At 43.2% G+C, this 23989-nt stretch overlaps 2 protein-coding genes across 8 annotated transcripts in view; one reads left to right on the top strand and one right to left on the bottom strand.

Moving 5' to 3' along the window:
• The window catches only part of MTIF3 (mitochondrial translational initiation factor 3), a 67849-nt gene extending 55268 nt beyond the window's left edge, over nt 1-12581 (top strand). For 5 of the 7 annotated variants that reach the window (XM_058437735.1, XM_032150583.2, XM_032150587.2 and 2 more), the window contains 4 exons: nt 3050-3118; nt 7780-8240; nt 10954-11111; nt 12331-12581. In XM_058437735.1, coding sequence (XP_058293718.1) covers nt 7781-8240; nt 10954-11111; nt 12331-12549 — 837 coding nt within the window. In that variant the 5' untranslated portion in view covers nt 3050-3118; nt 7780 and the 3' untranslated portion in view covers nt 12550-12581. Of the gene's footprint in view, nt 1-3049; nt 3119-6323; nt 6488-7779; nt 8241-10953; nt 11112-12330 lie in introns of all 7 variants that reach the window. The other 2 variants (XM_032150584.2, XM_032150586.2) reach the window with 1 other exon arrangement.
• Nucleotides 12529-23605, bottom strand: GTF3A (general transcription factor IIIA). Its single transcript, XM_032150582.1, is given in 10 exon segments — nt 12529-12791; nt 13032-13091; nt 13186-13415; nt 13999-14079; nt 15401-15474; nt 17563-17651; nt 18224-18320; nt 20977-21077; nt 23230-23493; nt 23495-23605. Coding segments are annotated over 10 exon segments (1272 nt in total). The 3' UTR covers nt 12529-12626.
• Between the last annotated feature and the right edge of the window lie 384 nt (nt 23606-23989).

Consider the following 23989-nt stretch of genomic DNA (forward strand, 5'->3'; position numbering starts at 1 on the left):
ATAGGACAAGAATGCCCACCCACCGACCCCTCATATCTACTAAACCACATATTTAAATCATGTTCCAGGAAGTTTCCTTGCAAATATTTTATCAGTACTTCCAGTAGAATGCAAGATAATGAATCATACAGGGAATACAGCTGTCATTTGGAGCAGTAATAATTGTCTTTTTTTTGGTACAAGAATGTTCACAGCAGTTAAGAGCCAATAAATTAATAAATAAATAAACAAATAAAACAGCCTAGGTGTTCATTAACAGAAAACTTGATTTAAAAACTGCGATATATTCATATACTTGGAGGACACTTCTTAGAAATAAAAAGGAACAAAGTAATGATCCGTGCAACGTGAATGAATCTCGAAACATGCTGAGATGTCTTACAACAAAGAGTGGATACTGTTTGGTTCCGTTTATATGAAGTCTTAGGACGACTATGATGGGAAAAAATCAGAACGATAGTTGCCTCTTGGGGATGGAGATTGACTTGGAAATGGCAAGAGGAACTTTCTGGGATAATGGTGATGTTTTGTCGATAGGAGTTTTGGTTACAAAGGTGTATGCACTTGTCAAAACTCAGATAAATTCTGAGTAATCATCGAATTAAAAATGGATATCTCATACTATAAAGTTATGCATTGTAAGTAATTGACATTAAATTAATTGGCTTTTAGAATATTGTGGCTGTCTCGGAGAGTATAGCTGTGGGAGTGAGTGCAGCAAATGCACCAGGATTATCATGAGAATGTAAGCGTTTGTTTCTATTTTGAGTTAGTCTCCTGGCCTATTCAGCCTAGTGTTGTTTACCTCACAGAGGCATCAGAGATTGGTGAGGGTAGCCCAAAGTGCATGGCACCTTGGGTTCCTATTTTTATTCAACTTTGAAAGGTTAGGGGCAGTCCCAGACATCCTAGCTCAAACTACCCTTGACCCCACTTAATAGTGTTTTCTTACTCTTTTTCTTAAAGTTCATCTTTTTTTTTTTTTTTTTTGGCCTAACCCAGTGGTTCTGAACAGGATAGGGAAGAGGAAACATCTGTGTTTTGAAAAGCATCCCCAGGTGATGCCGACAGGCCCTGGTTTCTGAGAAACATCGCCCCATTGTAGACCAGTTAACTTTTAACCGTTCACTAGCAAAATATTGTACAAGTTCTGCCTCAAACTGAAACCATCACCATTTGTTTTATTCTTCTAAAATTTTTATTTCAGTAGCTTTTGGACTGCAAGTGGTTTTTCATTACATGGACGAATTATGTAGTGGTGAATTCTGAGATTTTAGTGCACCATCACTGGAATCGTGTACATTGTACCTAATGTGTACTTTTTTTATGCCAGCCTCCTTCCCATCTGCCCCCATCACCATTTATGATGAGACTTTTAGACTTGAGTTTAAGGAAAACTAAATGAAGAAATAAAGGCACTACGCATTACAGAAAAATCGGAATTTTAAGTTTATAAAGTTCCTTATTTATGGGTCACTTTAATATAGGCTTAAAACGAATAAAGGGAATATTTTTAAAAATTATGTGCAAAGCCAGAATGCCAATGTATTAAATTACAGTGAAATTTAGAACTTACACAGACTAGAATAGTTACATTGGCATTACTAGTGAACCATTCCTCCCTCTAGGCTATTGATTTGTTCTTTAAGAATGTATTAATTATTGAACACCCGTATAACCATAACCTAGATTCAGCAAATGCTGCCATAAGTGCATTGTTTATATTTTCTGCTGTGTGGTTTCAAAGCAAGTGATAGATATCGTGACACTATCCTAAATACTTCAGCATTTGTTTCTTAAGAATTCCATTTTCACACCTAAGAAAATTAACAGGCGGGTGCCGTGGCTCACGCCCATAATCCCAACACTTCAGGAGGCCAAGGCAGGTGGATCATTTGAGGTCAGGAGATCGAGACCAGCCTAGCCAACATAGTAAAACCCCATCTGTACTAAAAATACAAAAATTAGCCAGGCGGTAGTGGTGCACACCTGTAATCCCGGCTACTTGGGAGGCTGAAGCAGGAGAATTGCTTGCACCTGGGAGGCGGAGGTTGCAGTGAGCCGCGATTGCCCTACTGCACTCCAGTGTGGGTGACAGAGTGAGAACCTGTCTCAAAAAAAAAAAAAAAGAAAAAATTAACAATATGTCTCTAATAGCATCTAATACCTAGTCCCTATTCAGATTTTTCCCCTCATCCCCAACATGTCTTTTCAGCATAATTATGTCTCCTTGATTTTTTTTTTTTTCGCTCAAGAATAGCTTCTCTCTTCCCTTTTCATTCCCAATGGCATTGGCTTTTTTAGACACTAACCAGGTGTCTTGTTCCATCTAGATTTGTCAGATTGTCTCCTTGTGGCATCTTCTATTGTTTCTCTGAGTCTTGCCGTTGGATCCCCTGGAAACTGGAAGCTAGACCCTGCATCAGGTTCAGGTCAAACCTTCTTGGCAAAGCTGCTTAATGGAAGGTGCCATGCACTTTGGGTAGCTTCCCATCTGGAGATGTGGCAAGGATGGCAGGTTGTCCCACTGTTGGAGATGCTGAGCCCGACGTTGGCTTAGGATGACAGACAGCTGTCTACCCTCAGCAGAGTGTGCTTTTCCCTCTCGGTCTGAAAGTAACCTGTGTGTGACCCTTTGGCATCAGCTCTCTTGCGTCCATCCCCGCCTGAATCAGTAGTTTCATTGGGGTTGGAAAAATGGTGATTTTCTTTCTTTCTTTCTTTTTTTTTTGAAACAGGGTCTTGCTCTGTTGTCCAGACTGGAGTGCAGTGGTGTGATCAGAGTTCACTGCAGCCTCAACCTCCTGGGCTCAAGTGAACCTCCTTCCTCAGCCTCCCCAGTAGCTAGGAGTACAGTTGCGTGTCAACACACCTGGCTAATTTATTTTTGTAGAGACTGGGTCTTGCTGTGTGTCCTGCGCTGGTCTCAAACTCCTGGCCTTAAGTGATCCTCTCGCCTTGGCCTCCCAAAGTGCTGAGATTACAGGTGTGAGACATCGCGCGTGGCATGATTTTCTAATTACTTTTACTTTTCTTTTGTGTTTATTAGCTGTCATTCTCCTCTACAGAAGAGCTTTTCCTCATCAACTGGGGATGATTACAGTTCTTCCTAAAAACGGTAGGATAAATGCTCAGTTCTTTATATTTAATTACCAATTTTCAAAGTAAAGAATCAAGATAATAGTCCCATGCAGTTGTGGCAAGTTATCATTTTCATAGATTTTTGTATATTCAGTGTATTGAAGTGAATGACAATAATTATGCCTTACTATTTAAATTACACCAAAATTGACCAGTGGGAGTCTCTTCATGCTGCCAAACTGTAAATGACATGTAAACAAACAAAATCATAATACCATCATGGAAATCTGAAAGCTAAATATTTGATGAAATAAAGGAACGTTTTTTAATTGGGATAATGTTATTGTGAATACTAAAAAGATTAAGGAGTACCTCTTAGAGATACATACTATTTCCTGAAAAAGTAGGATTTACTTTGAAAGCGTTCCTGGATGGTTGGGGGGAGATAGTTGAGGGGTAAAGATGAAACCCAGGTGCTGTTTATTATCCAGTTCTTTCTGTACGAGGTTAAAAAGTTCCCTAATAAAAAGTTTTTAAATTATGAATTTATGTTGATAGCTGCAATTTAAATGTAATATTACAGATTGTTTTAACTTTGTATTTATATTTTTATCTATAAGGGCCTGTTTTGAAGAAACGTATATTTTCAATTTTGCTGATTTAAAGCCAGTATTTAGTATTAAAGCTTCATTGCAATGAATTGCGTTGTTTGCTGTATACATCAAAAAAATTGAAGCTTCTTAAAAATTTAAACTAGTGGCAAAGAACTTTAAAAGTTATATACTTCCAGTGTTTTTTTTTCTTTTTTTTTTTTTTTTTTTTTGAGAAGGAGTCTCTCTCTTTCACCCAGGCTGGAGTGCAGTGGCATGATCTCAGCTGACTGCAGGCTCTGCCCCCCGGGGTTCATGCCGTTCTCCTGCCTCAGCCTCCCGCGTAGCTGGGACTACAGGCGCCCGCCACCTCGCCCAGCTAATTTTTTTTTTTTTATTTTTAATAGAGATGGGGTTTCACCGTGTTAGCCAGGATGGTCTCGATCTCCTGACCTTGTGATCTGCCCACCTCAGCCTCCCAAAGTGCTGGGATTACAGGCATGAGCCACCACACCCGGCCCCACTTCCAGTATTTTTCTACTCTTTCCCTTTCCTTTGTTTCCTTCTTGGAAAGTGTTTTTAAAGCTTTTTAAAAAAAGCTACATCATTTTTCTGAAATAGTCTTTATTTTGTAAATAAATAAAATTTATTTTCAAGTATAAAAATACTACTTATAAAATACTTATAAAAACTTGAGAAATACTGGCAATTAGGAAAAATAGGGGAAAGAATTGCTTTTGTCTTCAACATTTTTATAAATTTTTTTCCATCTTTTCCTATATCTAGTTATTTTGTGTGCTTGTTTGAAAAAAATCAAATTTTGAAATTTTTTATATTTTAATATGTTGATAATTTATTAAACAAGGCACTTTAGCTTTTATTCATAACTACTAAGGGAAAAAGATAGCCAATATTGAGTTAGTATTAAAGCTTAATTGCAGTGAACTGTTTTGTCTACTGTATACATCAAGAATATTTGAATTTATATATATCTGTTTAGTAACATGATTTTACATGTGATAACTTCTACATCGTTGTTGCTAATACAGACTTTGGAAAGAAACAACACTGATTTTAGACATAAAGTTTATAGAGCAGGCTTGTGAGCAGGAACTTAGAGTCCCCTAGCAGAATACCTAGTGACATTTGGGACTGGATGCTGCTGCTAGTTTTCTGATGATAAGTGAAAAAAAATCTTCTCTGATCTTTTCAGATTTTTCTTCCTTTTTGGTTTGGGGGCTTCCTCCATTCACAAAAGATCTGACTTTTTATTAAACAGTATGTCAGTGATTTAAAATCACTTTGCTCCCCCCTTAGAGCCTTTACAGCATCTACAGCTGGAGCCACCAGCTGGGTAATAACCATAAATCAATGCATGTCATACACTGTGGATGGAGCATCTGGCCACAGATCCTCACCATTACTGACGGGCATCTGAAATGCCAGCTAGAAATGTGAAGGGTGTAGCTTGTAGGCATTCGTGACGCATCCGAAGGCGTAGAGGTTAAATGCCAGCAGCCCCGCCATAGTTCCTTGGCTGTTTCCTTCGGCCCGTGCATTCATTCGACATGTACACGCTGAGCCAGGCTCTGAGCTGTAGTGCTGGGGAACACAGCAGTGACCAAAATGGACAAAGTCCATGTTCACATGAAGCTTTCATTCCAGTGAGGAAAGATTATGAACATATATATGCAAATAAATATAGAATGTGTCCAGCAGTGATAAATGCAGTAAAGTTTTTAAAAGGCAAGGTAATGGGTGTGAGAGTGTTGGGGTGTGCTCTTTTATGGAGGGGTCAGGTAAGGGCTTGCTGAATAGGTAGCATTTGAGCAGAGACGAGGTAAATGAACCATGAGGCTATCTGAGGGAATAGTGTTCCAGGGAGAGAGAACTTCTGGGTGCCAGGACCCAGAGGAGGGGTGTGTTCACTGTTTACAAGGAACAGCAAGGAGGCTGGAACAGAGTGAGCCAGAAGAAGCACGGTCGGCACAGGCCAGTGGGCATGGTAGAGAGCTTAGCTTTTACTTGGAGTGAGATACTAGCCAGGGGAGGGTTGTGGGCAGAGGAGGAACGTGATCCGACTTATGCATTTTTAAGGATTGCTCTGTGTGCCCTAGCAGTAATAAACTCTAGGGCGTGAGGGCAGAGGCAGGAAGAGCAGTTGGGAAGCTGTTACTGTGATGCAGTTTTACTGTGATGCAGTTGAGCGGTGCAGCAGTTTGGGAGTGGGATGATAGCAGTGGAGGTGAGAAGTGGTTATACTGGTTGAACGGTAGGTTTTGCGGATGGGTTGCTGAGAGAAAATAAAGAGTCAAGGATAACGTTGGTATTTTTGGCCTGAGCAACCAGAAGAATATGTTGCCATTACATGAGACAGGGAAGGCTGAGGGAGGAGCAAGTTTTGCGTGGAAGGCAAAGCATTGAACTTTGGACACATTAATCCTCAATGACTATTACATATCTAAGTGGAGAGGTTGGGTAGGCGGTTAACCCTACAGGTGTGGAACTCAGAGAAGAGATTGGCACCAGAGCTATAAATTAAGAGTGTTGGGTGTTACCAAACTAGGTAAGGAGGGTGTTGAGAATATGCATGTCCATCACTTTCTGTTTAATTTACCATATTTTTTTGCATATCACTCTTGAACATGACAGGTGAGAGATCAGTGGGTTGTACAGCCCGGTGGGCTCAAAGCCAGGGACCAGAGGGAACTTCCAGTTTTAAACACCGCAGGAGATTCTGGGACCATTCTTTGAGAAGCACCCTGAAGACACCTTCTGTTTTCCTCTTTCATCTTTGACAAGTCACACCTCTCCAAGTTTGTGATTCTCTTAATTATTCTTAGCATGCCCTAGATGACATGAATGGGTCCTCTCGGCACTCTTTCAGCCTGTACTTCTAAGATTTACCAAATGCATGAATGGAAGGACAGAAAAGCAATTAAAAAATGAATGTGCCATTTTTAAGTGCTTCAAATTCAGTCTCATAACCATGAAGTAAAACCACTGTCACCATACGTGCCTCTGTTAACATTTGGTAGTAATTAATACCTGCCTTACCTTGAGAATGATCTTTATAGTTTATGAGGTCAGCACTTTGATTTGTATCACAGTGTTTTCTGACAGTCTCAGTTATTCTTGCAGTGGGCTGGCTTCCTTCCTGGAGAGGTCCCTTTCCCATAGTGTGTTCCTATCTGCTATATACCATCAGATGTATTGAAAAATTGTTAACAGTTAATTATATTAGAAGTTTATCAATTGGTGTTTATGAATCACCAAGCATTTTATGTACTGCATCCTCATAAATAAACCCCTAAGATGATATTCGCTTTTGGAGTGGGCACTACAAGATGCATGAGAAATACAGTTGACCCTAGAACAACACAGGTTTGAACTGCATGGGGTCCACATATATGTGGATTTTCCTCCACCTTTGCCACCCCTGAGAGAAGACCAACCCCTCCTCTTGCTCCTCCTCCTCAGCCTACTTGATGTGAAGACAATGAGGATGAAGACCTTTATGGTGATCCACTTCCACTTAATAGTAAATATATTTTCTCTTCTTTGTGATTTTCTTAATGACATTTCTTTTCTCTAGCTTGCTGTATTGTAAGAATACAGTATATAATACATATGGCATACAAAATACGTGTTAATCAACTGCTTATGTTATTCATAAGTCTTTCAGTCAACAGTAAGCTATTAGTAAGTTTTCGAGGAGTCAAAGTTATACACAGATTTTCAACTGCACAGGGGGTCTGTTTCCCTAACTCCCAAGTTGTTCAGGGGTCAACTAAGTAGTCAAATGAGATCATGTGTACAGAAAAAAAAAAAAAGTGAAACCAAAATGCTATGTAAATCCGGTTTATTCTAATAGCCACTTGTCTTGGGGACAGTACCACCATGAGTTAGTCTGGCCAGAGTCACCTGCTAGTCCACTTTATCAGTGTAGACTTCCTGTGTGTGGATCTGAAAGTCTAGAGAACAGCATTTCCCTCACACTTGCAGTTACAGCCTCCACAACCTCACACACACCCTGCCATGTACCGCAATGTCAGACCAAGGGAATAAGTGATTGAATTTTAATGAACTCTTCTTACTACTTTCTTAGGATGGCTGCTCTTTTTCTAAAGAGGTTAACACTACAAACTGTCAAGTCTGAAAATAGTTGCATTAGACGTTTTGGTAAACACATCGTGCAAAAGACAGCACCAGCACAGTCATCCCCTATTGCTTCTCCCCCAAGACTCTCCTTCCTAATTCATGCAAAAGCCTTTAGTACTGCTGAAGACACCCAGAATGAAGGAAAAAAGAAAAAAAAGAATAAAACAGTTTTTAGTAACGTTGGAAGAAAAATTAGTCAGCGAATTATTCACTTATTTGATGAGAAGGGCAATGACTTGGGAAACATGCACCGAGCAAATGTGATTAGACTTATGGATGAGCGAGACCTGCGACTGGTTGAAAGGAACACCAGCATAGAACCTGCAGAGTACCAGCTCATGACAGGATTGCAGATCCTCCAGGAACGGCAGAGGCTGAGGGAGATGGAGAAGGCGAGCCCCAAAACTGGTAGGTATTTTGCTGTTGGCTCCCTGAATCCTTTAAGGGCTACAAATCAGCAGTTTAAATTCTAGCATTTGTCAAGGTGCCTGTGACAATAGGGAAATGAAAAACTAGAAAATCCACGATTCTACCACCATTCCCAGTCTGTCTTTCCTCCTTCATCCTGCACTTACTCCTGTTCCCTTTTTTTCCCTGTTTTTCCATAATACCCTGCCCGTTGTCTCTTCCCTTTAAACCTGTGTAAAATGTGGGAGAAACCAGGCAAACAAACCAAAGTGAAGAGAACTCTTTCCCCTGCCCTGTGGCCTTCTCCCAATGCCGCGGCAAGCTGAGTAGCTGATGGGTGAAGTGGAGTGAGATTGGGAGGGGTACGTTCAAGTTCCCTGCCCTCTGCCCTCTGCTGGGCCATTCATTTAACCTCCCTCCTTTTGTTTTTCTTCCCCTTCTTCAACTCTAAAGTGGAGGTGTTCGGTTAATTATCTGGAGGCACCTTTTTATTTTTTTGAGACGAGTCTCTGCCTGCCGCCCAGGCTGGAGTGCAGTGGTGCGATGTGTGCTCACTGCAACCTCCGCCTCCCAGGCTCAAGCGATTCTCCTGCCTTAGCCTCCCCAGTGGCTGGGATTAAAGGCGCCCGCCACCACGCCCAGCTAATTTTTGTATTTTTAATAGAGAGGGGGTTTCACCATGTTGGCCAGGCTGGTCTTGAACTCCTGGCCTCAAGTAATCTGCCCTCCTCGGCCTCCCAAAGTGCTGGGATTACAGGCGTGAGCCATTGCACCCGGCCTGGAAGCACCTTTTAAACTCTAAAGTGATTGACAGAGCATCTCCCATGCCAAAGCATTTTGTTACAATATCGGTAGCAACACTCTTAGATATACAACCAGTCACTTGACAAGGCACTTGTCATTTAAGCCTCACAGAAGTCATGAATTGGATATTAAGCAAAGATGTTTGTTTTTCATAGTTCCTAAACAGTGCTAATCGTTATGAAAGTTCAGTGGATGGCGCACGGGGACAGGCATCAGATGACTGCTCCCAGCACTGCATCGTGAGGTTGTGTGCCTTCAGAAAACCACGTTATCTGCGGCTCAGTTTTGTAATGTCACATTTAACAAGGATGTTGACTGGAAAACAATATTCAGAAGAGACCAACCAGGGAGGATAATGACATCAAACTATGTCACTTAAAAAAAAAAAAAGTTACTGGGCGTGGTGGCTCACGCCTGTAATCCCAGCACTTTGGGAGGCCAAGGCAGGTGGATGGCTTGAGCTCAGGAATTCAATACCAGCCTGGGCAATATAGCAAAACCCCATCTCTACAAAAAATTTTAAAATTACCAAGGTGTAGTGGTGCAAACCTGTGATCCCAGCTACTCGGGAGGCTGAGGTGGGAGGATCACTTGAGCCTAAGAGGCAAAGGCTGCAGTTAAGAACCATTATCATGCCACTGCACTTCAGCCTGGGTGACAGAGCGAGACCCTGTGTTTAAAAACAAAAAACAAAAAAACCGGTCTTGCTCTGTTGTCCAGGCTGGAGTGCAGTGGTGTGATTTCGGCTCACTGCAGCCTCTTATCTACTGGGATCCAGCAATCCTCCCACCTCTGCCTCCCACGCAGCTGGGACCACAGGCACACACCACCATGCCTGGCTCTTTTTTTTTTTTTTTCTGTAGAGATGGGGTCTCGCTATGTTGCTCAGGTCTTGAACTCCTGAGCTCTAACGATCTGCCTGCTTCAGCCTCCCAAAGTGTCAGGATTATAGGCGTGAGCCAGCACACCTGGCCCCCAATCTTTATGATGAACCCTGGTGCATACTCTAGGGTCTGTGAACCTAAATGGATCAAACTGCTCTCAGCAGCAGTGTATGCAGTTTCTCTACCTCCTCCCTCATTTGTCATTTTAATGGTGAGAAATTAATGTGTATTTCACTATCTTTTTTCTTCTGTGAATTGCCTGTTTATATTCCTTTTTCTACATAGATGGTTTTTCTTCCTGATTTATAGGGTTCTCTGTTGTGTATGATGCAAAAAACCTTATCCCAGTTAGATTTTTCACTTTTTTTTGCCTTTTTTTTCCTTAATGAATTCCTTCCCCTATCCTGAGATCACAAACCATTCTGTCTTTTCTTCTATTTGTTTTAAAGTTGTATTTTTCACCTGTAGAACATTAGTACATCTGGGGAGACCTTTTTGTCATCTATAAACTCAATTGTCCCAACACCTTTATTGAGTAGCCGGTTCCTTCTCTATAATTTTCCAGTAGGCAGGATTTCTGGAGACAGAGGGCATGAACACAGGACACAGGGACCCTTACCTGTCCAACAGTCTGGCTGACCCCTTAGTAGCAAGGAGAGCATCTCAAAAGGAGTGGGTAGAGCACTCCCAGATGCCAACCCACAGCTGATAGATAAGGATATTAAGTGCACCATGAAGCCGAACTTGATCCTTTAAACGACTGTCTTGGTGTTCTTTCAACAAACGATGGTTAACAATAATTGGAAGCATTTCAGATTTTAAGTACCCTTCCAGGGCAGGTAAAAAATTGGTACCTTTATGTTTATCTCCCCCATTTGAAAAGACATTTACTGGTCTGTGAAACTGAAAGCCAGACGAGAAGACTGTCAGGTGGCAACCTAGGATTTTGCGATGGGCATGTTGGGAAGTTCAGGGTTCACAGTGGACTAGTCAGTAGTCCTTGCACCCTATCTGTTTCAAACCAGGACCAACCCTGAGAAAGGAACTGACTTTGTCTTCAAATATTGGACAACATGATTTGGATACAAAGACTAAACAGATTCAGCAGTGGATTAAGAAAAAACACCTAGTCCGGATTACTATAAAGAAAGGAAAAAATGTGGACGTGCCAGAAGATGAAATGGTAAGTAAAGAAGGTACAAGCCACTGCTCGTGCTTTTGGTCTTCTGATCTAAAAATACAATTGTAGGCCAGGCGCAGTGGCTCACGCCTGTAATCCCAGCACTTTAGGAGGCCAAGGTGGGCAGATCACGAGATCAGGAGATCGAGACCAACCTGGCTAACATGGTGAAACCCCGTCTCTACTAAAAATACAAAAAATTAGCCGGGCGTGGTGGCGGGCGCCTGTAGTCCCGGCTACTGGGGAAGCTGAGGCAGGAGAATGGCGTGAACCCGGGAGGCAGAGCTTGCAGTGAGCCGAGATCGCGCCACTGCACTCCAGCCTGGGTGGACAGAGCAAGCATCTTCTCAAAAAAAAAAAAAAAAAAAATTGTAGAAAATCTGAAATATAAAGACAAAGTGACTGGTAATTCTTCCACCCAGTGATGTTAACAGCTTTCTAGTTTGCTTTTCAAAACTAAGCATACTGTAGATATAGTTTCCATTACAGTGTATTTTGCCATATGAAAAGTTTTATTCTTTAAAAGCAATATACTATTGTTTTATAAATTGTAGAATAACCCTTAAACAGGAAAATTAGAAACTTTATAGATTGATCTTGTTTCTTCTTTGTACTTATGAGGGGCATTAATTACGTAGACTGTCTTCTAGAAAGTGTGTAGTTTCCAATCCCATAAGTTTATGGAATACCTATTTTGCTTTTTTTTTTAAAGTTAGATAACTTTATCATCCACTAAGGGTATCCTTAGTAATCCAGCTCCACAATAGGGTCACTTAAGCATAGGTCCCAACCCAGCTGATTCAGAATTTCTTGAGCCCAGGTATCCATTTGTTTCAGTCACTGAGAGAGACTCTGTTAGGGGCAGTAGAGAGTGCTGGGAACTGCTCGGCTGACACCTTGGGGATGAGGAGGTATTTTGCCAATGCCCAAACCTAGTGCTTTCTGTTTGGGGGAGAGGGTAATCTGAGCCAAACGTAGCCTCTTAGTGCCATGACAAAGTGGAGATTTAAAATTAGGAAGCATTCAGCATGTCAGTTTAGTTACATGGTGTTATTGTACAGATTTCAGTCAACTTAACCAGATACATATGAACTGATTAGCTAATCACTTAACCGACAGCAGCAATGCAAGGGTGCCGGTTTTTGTGAATGTTCAAGCAGAACACTAGAAAGCACCAAAGCCTCTGATTTTAAATTAATCTTTGGCTGTTTCCCTTTTTTAGGAGGAGATATTTCATCAAATACTCCAGACTATGCCTGGAATAGCTACATTCTCATCTAAGCCACAAGCTGTTCAAGGAGGAAAAGCTTTAATGTGTGTTCTTCGTGCTTTGAGCAAAAATGAGGAGAAGGCCTATAGAGAAACTCAAGAGACCCAGGAAAGAGACACTTTGAACAAAGACCATGGAAACGATAAGGAATCAAATGTTCTGCATCAGTAATTTTAATAAAGAAAAGTATGCTCTGAGAGAAAGCTCGCTCCTCAGTCTGTGGTCCTTTAAACAAAGCAGTGCAGTTCTTAGCTGAGGGTAAGTACTGCAACTGTCGAGAGCATCTTGTCTTCCACACAGTTGGGTGACTCTCCGTTTTGACACAAAGATAAGCCTTGCCCTTGTTTCCTTTTGGGAGGGATATATCCACTGAGACGAGAGGCCAAACTCCGTTTTTCACGAGATTTTTTGACCTTTGGGAGTAAGGAAGACACACGATTAGAATTCAGAATCAAAATTGTCTGAGTTAATTTTACGATAGTCGTATGTACCAGCAGATATAGTATATAACATTGCTTTATGAGGAAGTAAAGTCTTCAACAGTAGTGCAGACTCAAACAGTAAAGCAGCTGAAAAGAATTCCAAACAGACTCCTTCTGGCTTTAAACAATTTCCACTTGAAAACTAAGCTTGCCTGAGTAGTTTCAACTTACTTTGAGCTTCATTTTCTTCTTGTCAGGATCATGTACAACAGCATGCCTAGTGAGACTTTGCTACAATGAAAGGGAAAGTTATTAAATATTAATATGAAAACCGTGTTGTGAAAGCATAGACTATAGGACCATGAGTATGAGGGTGAGTGCTTACTTTCATTGCAAATGTTTTGCCACAGCCAGCATGTTCACACACAAAAGGGCGGCTTTCCTCATGGAAGGAGAGGATATGGCTTTGGAGATTAAACACAGTTGTGTAGGTTCTTCCACAGCCTTCTCTTGGACAGCGACATACATCCCTTTCTGGGGCATGAGTTTTCATGTGTTGCTTAAGGTAATCTTTGCGTTTAAATGTTTTCCGGCATACTTCACATAGTATTTCCTCTGGTGGGGCAGAGAAAAATTTCACCAATTTCCCCAGATATTACCATTTAGAAAAAATACCTAATATATAAGTAACATTCAGTGCCTGAAACCTGATCACTATATACAAATCAGAAATTCCCAAGGAAACAACCCCAGTTTTTATCACCTAGGAAGTTTGTCTCAATTCTCTGAAGTTCTTAAATGCCACACAGTCATTGTTCACTTGTCAAGAGGCAGGGCTCTCAGGAAGGTGACTGTGGGGAGGTACAGAAAATGAAACAGACCAAAGAGTGTCCTTCCTTGTCCCCCAGTATGCGGGGTACTATTTCCCAGGCGGTCCCACAGAACAGCAGTGCCTCCCGAAATTCTTCACTACAGACCTGCCACCGCCTTCAGCATGCTAATTGTGCATGGTGGGGTGGCTCAGAGACCTGGCACAGCTCTGCTCACCTTTCCAACAACATCATACCCAGCACTTCACAAAATATCATAGAGAAACCCTTTTACTTTAAAGCACACAGCATTTCACTCTTGAAAAGCACTAAATCAGTTCTGTGGGGACAAACATTTACACCATGCCTGCCATTCATGCCTGCCTTACCTTTATGGGTTTCTCTCACATGTTTCAGAAGTTCCGTCCATGTTTTTGCCACAAAGGAACATCCTTTTTGACATACATAGCCTATTAAAAAAATCGGTGCATTGTCTGTCATGAATACTCAGCATAAACACTGACCATAACTAGAAAGGAAACTTAGGTGCCTATATAATTTTCCATTCCCCGCCTAATAGTATTCAACTCAGCCTCTTGAGGTGGGAATAAAAACTAAAAAAAGATTGACGTTATAGTAAAACTGAACAGTGGCACAGCAAGGTGCCTCCCTTTAAGGATTTTACCTTCCTGTGAAGCAAACTTCACAGAGTTCCCATCTTCTCAGCGTGATCACGGAATTGGCAAACTTCACAGGAAGGATGCCTTTCCCTCTTGAAGCGTTCTCAGGAAGTTGAGTGGGCTGTGTATGGACTCCCAACTGCTTTAACCTCCTATCTCCATGTCTCATTTCCCTTCTCCTGCCTGCTCTATCCTTGCCTCTATTTTCCTCAGCAAACATACTCTGCGGTCAGTCCCTTGTCCGTGGCACACCACCAACTTTTCAGTAGTGTTACCATGCCCACCTCTGGCTTCCTCTAGTCTGGCCATCTTGTAAGTGTCATACTGCACAAAAAAAGTAGGGTACATTACATTTTAACTTTATCACAAAAAAAAAAAAATTTTTTTTTTTAAAAGAGTACAGCTAAGGAAGAAAATAAACTGGAAGGACCCAGAGAAAAACACTGAATAACAATGTGCAAAGCACTAAAATGGGATTAATAAGTATACAACAGCAGGGCTGAGTTCCACCCAACTAGAAACTAAAAACAATGAGGCTCCCTCTCACTGTTAGCTACTAACCTCTTAAAAAAAAAAAAAAAATCATAAATTCTAGGACCTGGGAAATTGAAATACAGATTAGCAAAAATCCCTCAAGGAAACAGATCATAGATTCAAATAGTTAATATAATCAAGTCTTTTTTTTTTTTTTTTTTTTTTTTGAGAAATGTAACATCTGATGGCTCTCAAAATGTCACACTATTATCCAAGCCTTGTGAATGGCCAACAAGGAAAAGAATGGCACAGGCAGTAAATATTAATAGAAGAGGTTAAAAATAACAGAAGCATCAAAGCCATGGCTGGAGCATCAGCACATTCGTCAGTGTAATGTGCAACCAGGCGCTTGTTGTTGTGAACAAACAACACATTACACGTGAACAGCAATGATACAGTAGTGGAAAAACAGACATATACAGTGCCTCTTTGGACAAGAGTGTAAGACCCAAATAAGCAGGATGGTGTCCCCTGCCACAGGGTTCCCATCTTTTCAGCATGATCAAAGAACAGATTCAAAGGCGCCCAGGATTTGGCATCCCCCTCAGAGGAGCACACCCAGGCTGTCCGTACACACCCTCGTGGGCCTTGGCATGTCGTTTCAGCTTGCTGGGTGACGCAAAGTGTTTCCCACATCCTTCCTGGGTACACCTGCATTGGCAACACATGAGGTATTAGCCAATCCATTTTCACAGAGAACTCCGCTCAAGGTCAATGGCACTTTGTCCTGTTTCTCCCACCAAAGTCTTGCCTCTTCCCATTCCAAACCCATGTTAAAATGTAGACCTCATCACAGGTGAGATTCAAGTTATTTGACCAGCTTTAGGGCAAAACAAACTGTTGGAAAAAAAAGTCACGTTACTTTTTTTGACCCATTTAAACAGTTTTCATCTTTATACCTCCGGAAATATACTCTGCTTTCGTGGCTACAAAAAGATACTTCAAGAGGTTATCTGACTTGGCTTAGGTAAACCCCTAAGCCATTCTGAATCACTTATGTCTAGCTTTCCTAATGATGCTGCACAGGGGGTGTGCAAGACAGCACAGCAGTAGATGCATCTGCCTCTGGTGAGCAATAAAAAGCACCGGCCCCCTCTGTGCTAAAGCCATCAGCAGCAAAGCAGCAGCAGCAGACCCACAAGCAAGGATAGGCAGGGTCACTGCAGCAACTCCAAGGCACAGGGCAGCCTGTGCAAGCCAAGGGAAAGTGCCGGATGGCCAGAGCCATGCAGAGAGCCGCTGGCCCTTTTGCAGGTCTACCCAACTTGTCCAGCCCCCCTCATGTTACTCAAAAAACCCTAACTGCAGATAAACCCAATTACTTGTTTTGTTCTACAGGAAAAGCATAATGAGTGTCTCCATAATGACATTTCATATAGTTGCACAGGCTCTATTTGATTAGTTAAGTAATTTCTCAGCCTTTAAGCTTAACCACGACTAGAATAATCTCAAAAATTATTTTGAAACACATTAAATATTTCTTTTAGAGCAAAGTAAACCTTTAAAATGCTCCCAATATATAAATATGCATATGCAGTACATATTAACAGAAAAATGTTGATTAGGAAGCTTTCAGAAGATTTGTCCCACCGTTGCTTTAAATTTCAATGGCTTTTGGGGTTACAAGTGTTTTTTCGTTACATGGATGAATCCTATAGTGGTGCTGAGATTTTAGCACACCATCACTCAAGCAGCATACACTGTACCCAATATGTAGTCTTTCATCCCTCACCCCCCTTCCCAAACTCCCCACCCCAAGTCCCCAAAGTGCATTAAATCACTGTCTTTTTGTCCTCATAGTTTAGTGCCCACTTAGTGAAAACTATGGTATTTGGTTTTCCATTCCTGAGTTACTTCACTGAGAATAATGGCCTCCAGCTCCATCCAAGCTGCTGCAAAAGACATCATTTCGATCACTTTTATGGCTGTGTAGTATTCCATGGTGTATATACATCACGTTTTCTTTATCTCCTCATTGGTTGATGGGCACTTAAATTGGCTCCATGTATTTGCAATTGTGAACTGTGCTGCTATAAACGTGTGCATGTGTCTTTTTCATATAGTGACTTCTTTTCCTTTGACCAGACTTCAGATTATACTACGAGGCTACAGTTACCAAAACAGGGTGGTACTGGTTTAAAAATAGGCACTTAGACCAATGGAACAAAACAGAAATAAAGCCAAATACAGCCAACTGATCTTCAACAAAGCATATAAACTGGGGAAAGGACTCCCTATTCAATAAATGGTGCTGGAAAAACTGGATCCCTCTCACCTTATACAAAAATCAACTCAAATTAAGTTTATGACCTGAAACTAAAAATTCAAGAAGAAAACATTGGAAAAACTTCTGGACATCAGCCTAGGCAAAGAATTCTTACTAAGACCCTGAAAGCAAATGCAACAAAAATAGAAATAAATGGGACCTAATTAAACTAAAAAGCTTCTGCACAGCAAAAGAAATAACCATCAGAGTAAACAGACAACCCACAGAGTGGGAGAAAATACTGGCACATTATGCATCCAATAAAGAATGTATATCCAGAATCTACAGGGAACTCAAATCAGCAAGAAAAAAACAAATAATCCATCAAAAAGTGGGCAAAGGATATGAACAGACATTTCTCAAAAGATATACAAATGGCCAAAAAACATGAAACAATGCTCACCACCACCCTTGCATTTCCAATCTTATTCACACCTAGAATCCAGGCATTTTCAGCCACATGAAGTACCTACTTGAAGACAGGTTCATTGGTATGCTGGCACTGATGGATTTTCAGCTGCTGATGTTTCTTAAAGGTCTTCTTACAGTCTTCAAAACTGCACTGTTAAATTGTAAATTGTAAAGGCTCGTTAGTCTTATGGAAAGTCAAACGAAATCAACAGTTCATAACAGAATCCTCAAGATAAAACAATTTTGGAGATTATATAAAATTTCTGCTTTCACCCATTTTGTTACTGTAAAATTCTGCTTTATCTCAAAAAGGTCTGAAGAATCATAATATTTGGAAAAGCAAAACTGTTTCAGTTGGAATAGTCTCCCAATACACTTTAATTTGCACAATGTTTGCTTCCAAAATAAAACCTTTATCATTATGATGGCATTAAGTAAATTCAGACATTTGACAGACAAAATTTGGTTGACGAAAACTTTATTTTTCACTTTTATTTTTTAGAGACAGGGTCTCTGTTACCCCAAAATTTTTTGTTTTGTTTTCTGTTTTTGTTTTTTTTTTTCAGAGACAGCATTTCACTATGTTTCCCAGGCTGGTCTCAAATTCCTGGCCTCAAGCTACGATTATAGGCTTGAGCCACCGCACCTGGCTGAAAATGTCAGAAACATAGGCAGTAAGTGTAAAAATACTCAAAAAATTTAAGCATATAAAATCATACTTACTATATATTGTTTTTGTTGATTTTCATGTTTGCGTTCAAAATGTTTCTTCAAGTTTGATTTTGTGTTGAATTTTTGATCACAGCCATTAGCTGCACAACTGTAAGTTATACAAACCAAAATATTAATAAACCAAGGGAAAAGAAGTTTTAAAACACATATATCTTCCCACTTTATAAAAGCTAATTATTCCAAAGAATAGTAATACTATAAAATAGTCTTAGCGAATTCCAGAGTGTTAAGCCATACCACATAGACCTCTCAACCTGACGACTATCATGTAATAAAATGCTTTTTCATATTAGGCTTCTGAAATTATACACACTACATCAGTCATCTTTTATACACACTGGGCAGATAGGAAGGTGAAATACACTAGTCCCAAAAGCCTACACTAGGCCTAAATCATGCTTAAGATAAATTATTCTCAGCTTACAATCTGACCACCTTAATGCTGCTTGGCATGTCATTATAAACTGGATTTCCAGAAAGGCCTCAATAAAACTTGTCTTGGCTTATCATTAGAGGTAAAACAGATACTTAGAGCAGAACCATAACCATTATGTTCTCTGGCTTATCAAACCATTCTAGTTCCCCTTATCTTGACATCTTGGCTTTGAATGATCTAAATCTTTTTTCGGTTTTTGTTTTTTTTTTCCCCAAAAGAAAACTTGTGCCTCTTGTGGTGAGCCTTCGTAAGCTTGAGGGATGAAGCAGGACTTCCTTTCCCAGCCTCAATCTTAGCCATCACTCATTGATAACCCTGAGGCAGGCACTGTCCCATTCCTAGGGCCAAGCAGAGACAAGCCAGCATTGACCATGGGAGGCACAGTGCAGAGGCCCACAAATGGGAGGGGCGCTGTGGCAGAGACCCTAGAAGCCCCCCTAACTGCAGGGACAGAATGCTGAGTGTTAGCTGGGCAGGTGGCCGACAGAAAGCGCACTCTCCGGCCTCCCCTGCAATTAGGGCGGCTCATGGCTGAGTCCAGCCCATCCTGCTCAACCCCCACAGAGTCTCTAAATAAGGGGGCATGCCTCTTATGCCCTTTCCTCCTTCCTGCCAGTGGCATGCTTATGCGACAGCTGGGCCCCAACAGGCATCACAGTGAGGTTAAAGCCCAAGATGAGGATGGCAGAGACCAGTTAGAAGGGGCTCCAGAGCTCCTGCCTCTGTATTTCTGTATTTCAGCCACACAAGACAAAGAGCCCATCTTGTTTAAGCGTCTCTTGTGCTGGGTTTCCTGCCATTCTTCACTCTAAACCTGACACAGGCATCTAACCCAACCGAGTGTGGGGCAGGAGGACAGGCCAGGAAGAGTCCTGACAAGACCCAAGTAGGAGTGAGAGACCCCGGCACACTTGGAGAGGGGGCTGGTTAGTTAGCACAGCTGGACCACAACTTCATGCCTGCAAGTCAAGCAAATGGGGCAAGATAAGCAGAAAAGGGCCAAATCACACAGGTCATTGTAGGACACACTTGGAACCTGGACTTCACATGTAGGCCGTGCTTGAAAGCACTGCACAGCTTTAAGGGAAGCACACGGGAGGGCACTGGGGGAGAGGGCTGGCCTGCAGACTGTCATTCCAGCCAGAGGAAGGGACCGAGATAAGACAGTGGCTGCTGGATCTGATGGGTCAGTTACAGAACCTGGCAACCCACATGTTGCAAGGGATGGGAGAAAGAATGGAGAGTCCAGGGAGCTGCCTTATCTTTGCTATGGGTCACTGGACAGACAGCGAGGCCACCTCTCCAGACAAGAACATGAGAGAAGATCAAAGAGAAAAGTGAGCTCAGTTTGACTGTGACAAATTTGGGCCATGTGGAATTTTTTATTTTTTTATTTTTTTAATAGAGATGGACCTGACCATCTTGCCCAGCCTGAACTCCTGGCCTCAAAGCAATCCTCCCACCTCAGCCTCTCAAAGTGCTGGGATTACAGGCATGAGCCACCACACCCAGCCTACCACATGGAATTTAAGAAGACACAGAGATAGCCAAGTAGCACTGTCCAGTGAGCAGTGGGAAACGGGGATCTATAGCTGAAGAGGGGCAGGGTCTGGGTTAGATCGTGAGCTGGAAGAGTCACGTCCAGTAGTTCCTGGTTGCATGGCATTTCCTACCATCCCCACCCCCTACTTGGCCAGGATCCCCCACTGCTCCCAAAACAGATGACATTTTTAGTTTTGTTATGTAACTTTTAAGACTTCTTTACAAATAGGAACAAACACAAATATAGTTGCTTCCTGCCTACCCAACACCCACTACTCACCCCTCCCCCACCCCCTAGCTTTTTCACACACATATAGGTAGCCTAAAGAGGGCTCTTCTGCACCTTAGTTTTTCAATTAAAGTGCCCTGGTGATTTTCTCATGGCTTTGCAGAGAGCATCTGCATTCATTTTCCTGGCTGTAGGGTATCCCATTGTGTTGCTATACTTTAGCTTGTCCCCACCCATGAGCATTTTAGCTCAGCCTCCTGGGTAGCTAGGATTACAGGCACAAATCACCACCCCTGACTCATTTTTGTATTTTTGTATATACGGGGTTTCACCATGTTACCCAGGTTTGTCTCAAACTCCTGGGTTCAAGTGATCTGCCCGTCTCTGCCTCCCAAAGTGCTGGGATTACAGGCATGAGCCACCGCGCCCTGCCAGGCTTCACATTCCTGATCTCGTGAGTTAACAATCAATCTTCTTACTGGGTCTATATGCCCAACACAACCCACTTCAAAAGCCTAAAAACAGGTCTCTACTTACACAAATGGCTTTTCTCCAGTGTGAGTCAGAATGTGGCGGCTCAGATGGTAGTCCCTGATGAAGGCCTTGCCACACCCTTCATAGTCACAAACAAATGGTCTCTAGCAGGAAAAAAGAAAAAGCGTGTCACTCTTGCACTAGTTAGTAACTGGTATTATTTAAAAGCTTAAACTGCCCAGTGTTAAGGCCACAGGCTTCCTATGAAGAGGTAGTTTCTACTCAGTAAGAGCTGTGCACCCGCTGCAAGACGCAGTGTTCCTGCACAAAGTTACACAACATAACCACAACTTCTCACAAAGTCACTACACAGATTTTTGTTCCATGAACAGCATTTAAAATAAGCAGGCATAGCATTTTTAACCTGCTCCCAACCCGGCAGCAGGCTTTCACAGCAACCCCCTCTTAAAGACGCCCTGGCTGTTAGCATGGCTTGTCTGCATGGATCCCTGCCACCGCATGATTTAACATGTAAAAAAGCAAGCCTAGGGCAGAGGAACGAGGGAGGCCTGTCTCACCCCAGACAAGCCCAGGGTCTGTGCTAAGATCATGCCAAGCACAGCTTTAGGAAAGTGTGTCACACCTGAAAAAGCTCACAGGTGCCAGGGCGAAGCAAAGAAAACAGCTCAACACCCTAAATGCAACCACCTTTTGTGACCCAGGAGTTGGGAGGGGGTGACTCATTTTGAACCTACAGTAAAAGCCAAACACACACCCCAAATAACCAGTTTGGTGCATCGAACTATGAAAAGCATACTACCAAGGCGTCCAGGAGGGAGGCACCAAGGCCTCCATGAGAGTACTAGGAGCAAAACAAGCAAACGGGAGCACAGTGAGCTATATACCACCAGGGGCGGAGCCACAGAACCTTGCACAGCGGCAGGCGTGGAGTAGGCTCAATAAACATTTGTCAAATTAATCTGCATGAGAGATTTGGGACAACAAAGATGACTCCAAGTTTTTCAACCTGTATTAAGGAAACTGGTAGCGCCAGTATCCAAAATATAGCACACCGGTCTAAAAGGAAAGGCAAGCTCTTACATGGATTTACTGGTAATACAGAGCCCAGAATTGAGAAGCTAGAACGGGCAAGAGGAAGGGCAGAGGGGCAAAGCATGAAGGATGTTATGAGTGGTGCCAGTGGCTATGTAAGACTGCAAGAGGGAGCTGGGCGGGGTGGAAAATGCAGAGGGCAGAAGAGGACCCAATGAAAAGCGCAGACGAGGAAGAGGAAAAGAACCAGAGGTCTCTAGGAGGAAGCGGTCGGCCTTCCAGTGCTGCAGAGGGTAAGGAATGAGGCCTAGGAGGACACCTGGAGAAGGTGGCCCATAAATTAGAGGAGGTGCAAGGGGCAAAGGTATGGACTGCAGCCCAGTGGTTTAAGAAACTAAGGGCTTTAAGCTGAGGCAGTGTGAAGCCTAGCTCTGCCAAAAACTGGGAAGCTGGGCCGATTCCTTGACCTCCATGACCCTCGTTTTCCTCACTTGTGTGTGACATGGGCTGCCACGTCATATCATGGTATCTGACATTCTCCTGCCCTCAGAAGAAAATCCAAACTCCTAATGGGCCTACTTCTCAGACCTCATATGGTGATCTCCGCACCTAAACACACCCCCGTGCCTCCCACCCCGAGGGCCACAGGCTCCCTTTGTGTTCTCTCTGCCCAACTCAAATGTCTGCAAGGCTAGATCCTTCCTTCTTATACGGCTCACACAGAGAGGCCTTTCCTGACCACAACACTGCATGCCATTCCCACCTATCCTGTGGTCGGCTCGACCCAGGAACGAAGGTCCACGGCAGCAGAAACCCTGGGTTTGCCTGTTTTGCTCACTGCTCTCTCCAGTGTGGAGTTATGAAGAAATGAGCACATGCTGCTTTCACGACCCCCGGTACATGTAACCCATCTTCTGTACCAGCTCTAGGGACCAGCATTTGACAGGTGTCTAGTAGTGGTGTGCCCCCTCAAACCTCGCACTTATTTGCAGATTACGGGAGGCACTTGACTGGCCGAGACTCACGATCAAAGAAGGGGAAATGATTGCTTAGTAAGCCCCGAGCCCCTGGCATGGATATCAACGTCGCAGAACGAAGGTCCTAGAACTTCTTGTCTACTTCCTCAGCTCCTTCCCTAAGTCCTGGATATCAAAGCTGAACGCGCCGCACAGCGGGGCCTGCGGCCCTGGCCACGACTGCAGTGGCTACCCGGGGGCCACGCGCCATCCCTAGGCCCAGGGTTGGCAGCCTCGCCCCCCTCACCTCCCCCGTGTGCTTGCACAGGTGCGCGTCAAGCTTCCAGGCTTTGCTGTAATTGGCGCTGCAGTCAGGGAAGGAGCAGATGAACCTCCTGGGAAGCGCGGGGCGCGGCGGGGTCGGAGCTGGGCTCTCGCCGGCTGCGATGAACGCGTCGGCGATGGTCAGGGACGACACCGACTCGGCGACCATGGCCGGCGGATCCAGGGCGCCGGCGCCTCCAAGCCCCGAGCCAGGCGCGCTGCCACGTGCCGAGACACGTGCCGGGAACCAGCGCGTCCGGACCACTGCTCCCGGCGGAACCTTCGTGGGACGCCGGCACACTTCCGGAAGCGCGCGCGGTCACCAGGCCCCGCCCCACGTCGGCGCCGCTGCTGCGCATGCTCCGGGAGATCGCGCATGCGCCAGGAGGACCCGCCGCGGCCCACCCTGGATGAGAGGTGGGGGATTCTGCGTCCTCGGCAAATGCTACTGCGTTTCACAGGCAACTCAAATCCCGAGGCACTGCTTAAATGGGACTTGTTTCCCGTCCTCCAGTACACTACGGCAAGCACTAGCCTTACATAATTTAAGTTAGCCTGTCGCCACATTACTAGTGTGTCCTGTGTGGTTTCGTTTCCTTGCATGCTCTACATGCTTCTGCTGCAAGTCCCAGTTCAGAGGTTCCTAAGCTCGGATTCACGTGGAGAGCTTTACAAAATTCCGAAGCCTAGAGCATACTTGGACCAATTAAATCACAATTTCTGGGGGTAGGAAACAGGCATCA

Source organism: Hylobates moloch, unplaced genomic scaffold, assembly GCF_009828535.3.
Source record: "Hylobates moloch isolate HMO894 unplaced genomic scaffold, HMol_V3 SCAFFOLD_4, whole genome shotgun sequence".
NCBI classification, from domain to species: Eukaryota; Metazoa; Chordata; class Mammalia; order Primates; family Hylobatidae; genus Hylobates; species Hylobates moloch.